The following is a 10919-nucleotide window of genomic DNA, read 5'->3' as shown; positions in this document are numbered from 1 at the left end:
GGGGGGGAATGTATTTATGTTTTGTTTTAAATATGTTGTGCGCCGCCCTGAGTCCCGTCGGGAGAAGGGCGGCATATAAATTAAATTTATTATTATTATTATTATTATTAAAGGTAAACTACTTCTGAAATCTTATCAAGTAAACCAGGCATGTCAAACTCGCGACGTCACATGACGTTGCGCGACCTATCGGAGCTTTTTCGCCATTGCTGGCAATGGGGTGGGCGTGGCTCCGGTATGATGAAACCGGCCCACGGGCCGGAAGTTTGACACCCCTGAAGTAAACTATGGGTTTCAAAGAAGGGGGGGGGAGGATTAACCCTGCAAATTTATTTAACTCCAATGTAGGTCACTGCTGGACAGTTTGGGAACTGTCCTGTTCCTAATAAAGAAATACAGTAGTAGGTTTGCTGTGTCAAATGAGATACAATATTCAATAGTCTGTGGGGATGATCAAATTTACAGTTATTTTTGCAAGCTGTTGAAGCTAAAACATTTCATCATTTAATTATTAGTTACTTTACTATAATTGGAAAAGAGATGTGAAATGTATTAATTGCTACAGCTAAACAGCCTGAATACAATGCAACAAACCACACAAACTATAATTAGGGATGTACAGGCTCCAGATTTACAGGCCATAATATATAATTTACATATACTTGATATCAACAAATTAGAGTTTTATCTGCATCTTCAGATAGCTTCCAACATCAAGGCCTGCTTCCTTAAACCTAGTAGGGCTAAAGACAGTCCCTTTTCATTTTCTGACACACCAGAGCAGAAATAGTCTTTCTAATTGTGGGGGGAGGGGAGAGGAGGAAAAATTTGTCAAAATTGGATCCAAAGTCTCCTTTATCCGACTTAAAGTCAGAGGTCTCAAATGGAGTGACTCACTCTTGGAGGTTTTCCAATACAAGTAAAAGAGAATAAACATCTAAATAAAAGCTCTCATCCAAACCCTTCCCTTTCCCCACCATGGTCAACTCTGTCCTTACTCATCAGCCACTTGGAGTTTCAGTCTTTGCTTTGTAGCCTCCAGCATGGTTTGGTGAAGCCGGGTAACCAGTTCAATCACGTGGTCACTGATAAGGAGGAAGTCCCCTTTGGTGTCAGCTGTGGAAGACTATAAGAGAACAGTGGTCACATGCGCTGGAGATATTTGTTATCGTTCCCCTGACTTACAAGCTTTAGAACTTAATTTCTTGGTCAATTCAGCTCACTTTTTTGTAGCCGTTTGTTCGTGAATAATTTGAAACAAAACTCTGCTCAGGCTTACTTCACTTCCTTTGATCATTTAGGATGTTGGTATTTTTTAGGGCTACAGCTCATTCAAAAACCACAAGGTCACAAAGGAACTACACAGGTAGTCTTCAACCTATGACCACAACTGAGCTCAAAATTGAGTTGTTAAGTGAGTTTTGCCCCATTTTACAATCTTTCTTGCCACAGCTGTTAAGTCAGGGGGTCAAACTGGCGGCCCACGGGCCGGATGCGTTATACGCAGGCCACGTAGGCTATGCCCACTCCAGCTCTGCAAAGACAAAACAAAGTCACGATACGTCATGTGACGCGATCGAGTTTGACACTCATGTGTTAAGTGAAACACTGCTGTTGTTAATAACACGGTTGTTAAGCGAATCTGGCTTCTCCATTGACTTTGCTTGGCAGAGAGTCTCAAAAGGGGATCACATGACTCCAGGCCACTGCAACCATCATAAATATGAACCAGTTGCCAAACATCTGAATTTTGATCATGTGACCATGGGAATACTGCAACGGTCGTTAAGTATGAAAAATGGTCATTTATTCTAAGTTATATGCTTCTGAAAAAATACAACTTGAACAAATAGATGATTATTTACAGCAGGCACATTTTCCTAGATTGTCAGATAATCAAAGGGAAAAAATGAATTGCTTAATTACATTGGAGGAGATTAAGGGGGCAATTAAGCAACTAAAACTTGGTAAGGCACCAGGTACAGATGGATTTACAGCAATTTATTATAAGATGCTATTTGAAGAAATGATAGAACCGCTAAGGGAATTGTTTAATAGTATTCTGTTGGGTGAAGAGATACCTCCTTCTTGGAGAACTGCTTTTATATCTTTAATACCAAAGGAGGGTCAGGATTTGACTCAACCTAAGAATTATAGACCTATATCTTTATTGAATACAGATTATAAGATTTTTTCAAAAATACTGGCAAATAGATTAATGCAAGTGTTGAGCCAATTGATTCATACTGATCAATCTGGATTTATAACTGGAAGATACATGAAATATAATGTAAAACAAATTATTAACTTAATTGAATATTTGGATAAGAACAATCAAATTCCTGCTGCTTTTATATTTTTAGATGCTGAAAAAGCATTTGATCAATTAGACTGGGGGTTTTTGTTTCAAGTTATAGATAGAATGAATTTTGGGGAAATTTTTTTGTCTGCCCTTAAGGCTATTTATCAGCAGCAGTCAGCACAGATTATAGTTAATAGGGGGGGGGGGGTAACAGAAGCATTTAAAATTGAAAAAGGAACTAGACAAGGATGTCCATTATCTCCATTGTTATTTGTGTTAACAATGGAGATTTTGTTAATTAAAATTCGAGAGTCTTCTATAATAAAAGGAATTAAGGTTAATAAGATTGATTATAGATTAAGAGCTTTTGCAGATGACTTTGTGTTAATATTAACTCAGCCAATAGAATCGGTAATTGACTTGGTTGAAATTATTGCACAATATGGGAAGGTTTCTGGTTTTAAGGTTAACTGTAATAAGACTAAAATATTACCGAAAAATATGTCTATGAATGATAAAGATATGTTAGTTACGCTTACAGGTTTTGAAATGGTTAAAAAGGTAAAATATTTGGGAGTTTATATTACAGCTTCTAATGTTAAATTGTATAAGAATAATTATGAGCTTTTATGGGCTAAGATTCAAAAAGATTTAAATGATTGGAAAAAAATGCAATTATCTTTGTTGGGGAGAATTTCAGCAGTAAAAATGAATATTCTTCCAAAGTTTCTTTTTTTGTTTCAAATGATCCCTATTTTAAAAAAAGATGCTAATTTGGAGGACTGGCAGAAGGGTATTAATAAGTTCATTTGGGCGGGCAAGAAGCCAAGAGTTAAGTTTAAGATTATGCAAGATATAAGGGAACGAGGAGGACTTAAAGCCCCTAATTTAAAATTGTATTATGATGCGATGGTTTTGACATGGATTAGTGATTGGTTAAATTTAACAAATAAGAATATACTTTCTCTTGAAGGATGGGATCTATTATTTGGTTGGCAGGCATATTTAATCTATGATAAAAAGGTAGACACAAATTTTAAGGTCCATATCTTAAGGAGTGCTCTATTGAGAGTTTGGAAGAAATATTATTATAAATTAAATTACAAAATTCCTATCTGGGCAACTCCAGGACAGGTATTAGAGGGGATATCTAGGAGGGTTAACTTGGATAAAGTTTCTTATAAGGAACTACTTCGTCCGGTAGGACAAGACTGGCAGTTCAAATCTTTAGTAGATTTGAAACAAGAAAATATTGAATACTCTTGGTTTTACTATAATCAATTGTTAATGAGGTGGCGTATGGGTCAAAAAGTTGGTATTACTTTACAGGATGCAAATTTGATGAAACAGATTAAAGATCAATCTCAAGCTCATATTAAAAGAATTTATAATGCATTGATTGAATTGGATTCAGAAACAGAATTGGTTAAGGATTGTATGATAAAATGGGCGCAAAATATACAAGAACCAATTTTATTGGATACATGGGAGATAATTTGGGTTAGAAATGTAAAATTTACTCAAGCTCAAAATTTAAGGGAAAAGTTTTATAAAATGTTTTATAGGTGGCATCTGGATCCTCAAAAATTGTCTTGTATGTATCCTAATCTACAACCTAAGTGTTGGAGATGTGGAAATTTAGATGCAACTTATTTTCATATTTGGTGGATATGTAGGGAAGTTAAAGCATTTTGGATTAAGATATGGTGGAATATTCAAAATATTTTTAAGAAAAAGATAAAGTTTAAGCCGCAGATATTTTTGTTGGGTATTATGGAAGACTTGGATGCAAAAGAAATGGAATTGATGTTGAACTTTATAACTGCTCCAAGACTACTAGTAGCTCAATATTGGAAAACGGAACATTTACCCACTATAGAAGAATGGTCACTTAAAGTTTCGAACCTAGCAGAAATGGCCAAGATTTCTGCTTATGTGAAGGACTACTCACAAGAAAGATATATTTTGGTTTGGAGAAGATGGATAGATTATATTGAGCGCAAATATGGGATCAAAAAATATCATTTGGTTTTTGAGTGAATTTTAGAGTATTATTGTTGTACAAAGCTTAGAATAGGTTATTTAGTACTATTTTTGATTATTAAAGTGATGTTATTATTATTGTTTTTAATAACTGTATATATTTGTTTAAAAGAGAGTTAAAGGAGGTTATTGATATGTTATTTTAATAGTTGATTAATGTTATTTAGAGTATGATTATTTTATTGTTAACCCTGTGATTGGCACTGGGAAGTGAGGGGGGAGGGAGGGGGGAGTGGAAGGGTGGGTTGGGGAAGGGGGGGATTTATATTGTAAAATTTTATAAAATTCTCAATAAAAAAAGAAAGAAAAATGGTCATAAGTCACTCTTTTCAATGCTGTTGTAACTTCGAATGGTCACTAAAGGACTGGTTGTAAATCAAGGACTACCTGTAGTCTAGACAAAGTTGGTAAAAAGGAGCAAGGGGCATATGGATAAAGACTCTGAGAATGATACAGACTGTAAGGCTCGCAAATGAGATGAGACCAGTATAAAACAAGCAATAGTTAGATGGAGGAGATCCACAACTTTTAATGACAAATAGCCCTAAAGCCAGGTGAGGCAAAGCCAATTTTGTTTCAAGAAGGAAAATGCTGATTGAGGTAAAATGCCAAATATTTACAACCTTGATTATTTCCCTTCCTCTCTTTTGTACTAAAACACAACTCAGCTTTGGAAATAAATCCTGTTTACGGAGAAAACAGTGAGATACTAGGCAATTCAATAATAAATTTCCTAGAAAAAATTGTGATTTAGTTAATTAAAAGCATGCCCCCTATATATTTACCCAGCCATAGATTCCCACTCTTTAAAAGCATACCTTAAAAACATACTTCTTTGATTTATTACTATAATTGACCCTGCAATTTCATTTGTAAATCATGACAGCTGTAAAGCAGATCACCACATGACTGCACCAATTTTAACTTTTTTGTGGAGGTCATTAGCCACACAGCCGTGGTGATGCTGTGGTTAGAATGCAATACTCAGGTATTGAAGGCTAATTCTGCCAACTGCCAGCAGTTTGATCTTGACCGGCTCAAGTTTGACTGCATCCCCTTCCCTTCCGGAGAACAGGCCATGTGCATGGCTGCCAAGCCCATCTCCTTCTCTTCCATCCCCTTGCATGGCCAGCTCCATTCACTGTCCTGGTGGAGTCACACCAGTCCTATCCCTGGCCCTCTCATTGGCCTTGTTTCTTTCAGCCAGCTCAGATCATCTCTTCATTTTTGCCCCAATGCTCACCACGATTTTTCATCCCCGCCAAAATGTCCCTGACTCCCCCACTCCCTTGGGCTTCTTTTTTGTTTCTTCTGGAAAGCCTTCTCTGAGGTCGATAAAATGAGGACCCAGATTGTTGGGGGGCAATATGCTGATTCTGTAAACTGCTTAGAAAGAGCTGTAAAGCACTGTGAAGCGGTATATAAGTCTAAATGCTATTGCTATTAAGTGAAAGTGACTGTCATAAAATGAACATCACAATCGTTAGGTGAACCCATTGTCTGCTACATGGTGTTGTTGTTTTTTTGCTGGAAACTGGATGTAAACATCAGCTTCTGCTAAAAGTATCATAAATTGCAGTCACCTTAGGATGCTGCAAGCGGCCAAAAATGCAGGCCAGCTGTTGAATGAGCAAAATGCAGTCATGTGACTGTGGTATTGGGGGAAAGCATTGGAACTTTGAATCTGGATCGTAAGTCCCTTTTTCGGGGTGTGTAGTAATTTTGAATGGTCACTAAGTGAATGACTAGTCATGAGTTGAGGACTACCTGTATATGAAGGACTGTTGCTTAACTACCCTTCAGTCAGTTGATAGCCTTGTTGATGTACGCCCAGATTTTTACTCCCTTTGCTTTCAAAGAAGGTATGTTCCTCCAAGCCATTTTTTAAGAAACTAAGCTGAATATCACGTTTAGCTTTTTAAACTCAAGTGGGTTTTTATTTCAACTCTGGCACTGTAAATATGCTCTTCCCCAAATCCTAAACTTGATGCAACTTCACACCTTGAATGGGGGCAGTTCTGCTATTCCAAAGCAAAATGAAATTGCCTACAGGGAGCTTTCTACGCTACAGATAATCCTCAACATACGATCACAATTGAGCCCCAAAATTATGTTGCTAAGTGAGACAGTTGTTAAGTGAGTTTTGCCCCATTTTGAAACCTTTCCTCCCACAGTTGTTAAATGAATCACCGCCGTTGATAAGTTGGCAACACGATTGTTAAGTGAATCTAGCTTCCCCACTGAGTTTGTTTGTCTGAAGTTTGCAAAAGGTGGTCACATAGCTACAGGACACTGCAACCATCATACATATGAGTCAGTTGCCAAGCATCTGAATTTTGATCACATGATCATAGAGATGCTGCAATGGTCAAGTGTGAAAATAGCAATAGCAATACCACTTAGACTTATATACCGCTTCATAGCCCTCTCTGAGCAGTTTACAGTGTCAGCCTATTTCCCCCAACAATCTGGGTCCTCATTTTACTGACATCAGAAGGGTGGAAGGCTGAGTCAACTTTGAGCCCGTGAGACTCGAACTGCCAAACTGCTGTCAGCCGGCAGTCAGCAGAAGTAGCCTGCAGTACTGCATTCTAATCACTGCGCCACCAGGGCTCAGTGAGTCCTGACAGAGGCCAAGAGATATATATGTGGACAAACTACTGGTAATATCAAAGATTATCTTGTTGTCTATCTATAATTTATGATCTTTCATGCCATATATCTAGAATTTGAACTGCCAGACTATGGTCAGGATTGAATTGCTGGTAGTCGGCAGAGTTAGCCTGCAACACTGCATTTTAACTATTGTGTCACCATGTCTCTTGGTGAGTGTCACAGTCATTAGTCACTTTTTTTCAATGCTGTTTGAACAGCCCAAAATGACTATCTGTCATCTTTTACACCTCTTCTCCCCACCAAACCCCAATTCCTACTTACCTCTCTAATGTGTAGAACAAGAAGCCCATCTGAATAGCAACTGACAGAAACACTCTCAACGTCATTCAAGGTGATCACTGTTTTGGGTTGAGCAGCCTTGAGATCAGCCAGGATGATGTGACTCTTCGTGAGAAGGAGTATCCGAGAAGAAGTCTGAAAGGAAGAGAGGAAAAGCTCCTATTTCATGTACTATATCTGCTTGTCTGAGCTGAAAGGTTAGCTACTCTGTATTTTTAAGGATCTTGGGTTATTTCCCAGCAAGAAAGGAACAATGCTCTGCCATGATTTCTGCCATGATTGTTAAACATGTGGCTGATAAAATAGCGGCTCAGACTTTGAAGAAGCTATTACTATGTGTTTACTCATGCAATGGGATTAACCTAGTTCCTTAATTAACCATTATTTCCATGTGCATTATATATTGCCCCATAAGCCTTGCATGACATGCTATGCAACTCAAAAACATCCCCTCCCCTTGTCCAAAGGCTTCTGCTAGATACACATGACCTGGATAAATACAGAATCCTCCCAAAGCACCTGACAGAGTGCCTGCCAAAATAATGTTTGCAAATGCCCCAAAAGGACTCCCTGATAAGAACTTTCTCATAGATGGGACTCTAGCAGCTGTATTTTATTTTAGCCCCCAGTGACAGAGGCCATAAGTTAAGAAAAAGAGGAGGTGGAGGGAAAATAGTTTTAGCCACAAGGAAGCCCATTCTGAGAATTATTATTTTGATCATTGAGTGTGAAATCTCCAAAATGTTATATACATATAGTCTTCAAAATATTTGCTCATTCCAGGATCACAATAAGCAGAACTCTTCCCTTTACAGGAGCAAAGTGTGAGAAACTGGGCATGTCCTTGCTGCAGTTCCTTGGAAGACAAAGCAGGTTAATAAGGTGTCCCACCTTTCCATCGCCTCGGTTGACTTTCTTCACATAGTCCGCCATCACTAGCTTGTCATTGGCCGTGGTTTGGAGCTTACGATATTTGGGTTTCTCCTTCAAACCAAGGTATTCCCCCCGGAAAGGCTGGGGGAGGCTGAAAAACATAAAACCTGGATCGTAATTTGCACTATTTTGGGGGAGGTCAAGGACTCTTGACCTGGGGTGGTGTAGTTTCATGCTTTGAACTCACCTCTTAGGATACAAACTTTTCTTCCCCTTAAAAAGTTCACTGGCACACAACTTGTCCTGCAAGGCTTCTTTATCCTTTGGGGAAAGCTGATCTCGATACTTCTTACACTGTACCAGAAAGGCATGGAGCAACAAGGGAAGGGACAAAAGGTGACATTCCTTCTTATAAAGTACAGAGACCAAAAACAAAACAAAAACAAAAAAAAACACTCCTTAAAACTGAAAATATATATTCAGCTCAGTTACCTTTACACAAGCATGTGCACAGTCACACACAAGGTTTCAAAATTTTGGTACCTGACAATTCCAGCAGTATTCAGGGTCTTGAGGAAGTGGGAGGGGAGAGTTTTAAACATCTGCCTGCACAATGGAAGCAGTAAGGAAAGGAATGCAGCTGACCAGAATAGACTGCTCCAGTCTAGTAATAAGAGACCTCTGCTTCATTGTAATATTAAAAAAAAACCACCCCTCAATATATTACAATGCAGGAAACATGTTACTTGCTAAGAATATTATAGATTAGACAAAACTTGTGTGCAAGTGCTGGATTTAGGAGTTTGCGTTAACCAATGAATGATTTTTTTGATATAATTTTCCTTGTTTTAAGAAGGCATAAAAGTTAGGTGGAAACAATATTCAATATGCCTCTTGAAAGTGAGGTACCCTCTTGGCTCCCATGCAGAAATAAAGAGCATTTAAATGCCTTTCCTGACTCAAAGCGTCTTTTGGCTGTTGCAGGCTGAGGTGAACAAATCAGCCAGGCATTCTGGCTAACAGTTTTTCTGGTGGTGCCAGCCATGAGGCCATCTGATTGCCCTTCACAGCAATGCCAGCACTTGGGTGGTAAGACCGAGTGATGTGTGGCCTGAACCTTTTGTGTTCTGTGTCCCTTGATGCTGTGGGGGATGGAGAGAGTTAATGGTGCGATTTGCTTTGCCTTAAAGAAGGGAACACGAAGGGCGAAATCAACTCCACTTATGCCCCGCATCGCAGGACATTGGTGAGTAAGAAATCCTTCTTTTTTACTACAATAGTAGAAATTGCTGCTTGCACAATTGAATCTTCAGTAATATGGATGAAATAAATCTGTGCAGAAATAGAAGGCTTTTTAAACATCTTCCCAGACCATTATACCCTGAATTAAACAAATTAATCAAGCATTCTGGCTAATGACACAGAATTCTGTTTGACAGCTGACATGAGAAGATCCTTGATCAAGGCAAACATTAAATAAGTAGAGCTTAAGCTCATTCCAAGCAACATGAGAAAATGCCTCCGGCTGGCTACTCTTTATCTTCACACTTTCAGATTTGCAAAATGCTCTTACATGTTCTAATCAAAGTAGATTTAAACACCTAAATGATTTATGGTCTACTCTACCAGGCTGATACATGCCAGCAAGGCATTTAGATTGAAAGAGCAATGAATAGAAAGAGTCAAAAGTAGTGCCTAACCCTCCAGTGGTGGAATATTTTCTTCAATTCTTGGTTGGTATTTGTGAGAAATTTGTATGGGGATGGGGGCCAAGTGTGGTTGGTCACCGACATGGAAGGGAGGTTGTCCTTCAGGCCCAAGAAGAATTTTTGTACCTGTAAGCAGAACAGAAGCAGAAACTGTGAGACCTGTGTTAGAAGGTTACAGATAGTCCTTGACTTACAACAGTTGATTTAGTGACCATTCAAAGTTACCATCGGCACTGAAAAAATGTGACTTATGACCATTTTTCACAGTTACAACAACCTGTGCAGCAACCCCACGACCGTGTGGTCAAAATTCAAATGCTTGGTTCACATTTATGACCGTTGCTTTGTCCCAAGGCGATGTGATCACCTTTTGCGACCTTCCAATAAGCAAAGTCAGTGGGGAAGCCATGTTCACTTAACAACTGAGTCACTAACTTATCAACTGTAGTGATTCACTTAACAACTATGGCAAGAAAGGTCGTAACATGGGGCAAAACCAGTGGTGGGATTCAGCTGGTTCGTACCACTTCGGCAGAACCGGTAGCTAATTTTTTGTTGCCCAGACCCAGAACGGACTTCTGGAAGCGGCATCCACACAGAGAACCCGGTTGTTCACATATTTGAATCCCACCGCTGGGCAAAACTCAGTGAACAAATGTCTCCCTTAACAACATAAATGTTAGGCTCAATTGTGGTTGCAAGTCAAGGACTATCTGTACATGTATATTCTGATGACATAAAGTTTATAAATAATTCAACACTGCTATTGAACCTGAACTGAAGGAAGCTACCTACATAGCTTCTTTCTAGTATCTTGCATTACAGCATGTACTGTATCTCCAGTCCTTAGCCAAAAAGCAGCTACTGCTTGTTTGCATTGGTTTCATTCCAGAACTTAACTGTTCTGGAGCTGTGAGGATACAGTTCTGGGGCTGTGTGCAAACCATGACAAGATCTGCTTCTTAGGTTTAGGCATATATGCTAAAATTGCTTTTCCCCCTTAAACTAGGCAACCTGCAATCAGCCATTTGTGTCTT

General features: G+C 38.8%; 1 protein-coding gene across 1 annotated transcript in view; it reads right to left on the bottom strand.

Annotated features, from left to right (window-relative positions):
- LOC107288512 (unconventional myosin-Ia) overlaps positions 1 to 10919 on the bottom strand; it is a 53286-nt gene that overhangs the window by 1982 nt on the left and 40385 nt on the right. The window contains exons 23-27 of the mRNA XM_015817140.1: positions 9874 to 10008; positions 8421 to 8527; positions 8192 to 8324; positions 7283 to 7435; positions 999 to 1126 (exon numbers count right to left, since the gene is read on the bottom strand). Coding sequence (XP_015672626.1) covers positions 999 to 1126; positions 7283 to 7435; positions 8192 to 8324; positions 8421 to 8527; positions 9874 to 10008 — 656 coding nt within the window. The remainder of the gene's footprint in view (positions 1 to 998; positions 1127 to 7282; positions 7436 to 8191; positions 8325 to 8420; positions 8528 to 9873; positions 10009 to 10919) is intronic.

Source organism: Protobothrops mucrosquamatus, unplaced genomic scaffold (assembly GCF_001527695.2).
Source record: "Protobothrops mucrosquamatus isolate PMUCROS unplaced genomic scaffold, P.Mucros_1.0 scaffold555, whole genome shotgun sequence".
Taxonomy (NCBI): Eukaryota; Metazoa; Chordata; class Lepidosauria; order Squamata; family Viperidae; genus Protobothrops; species Protobothrops mucrosquamatus.
This window is presented reverse-complemented; position numbering and strand designations above follow the sequence as displayed.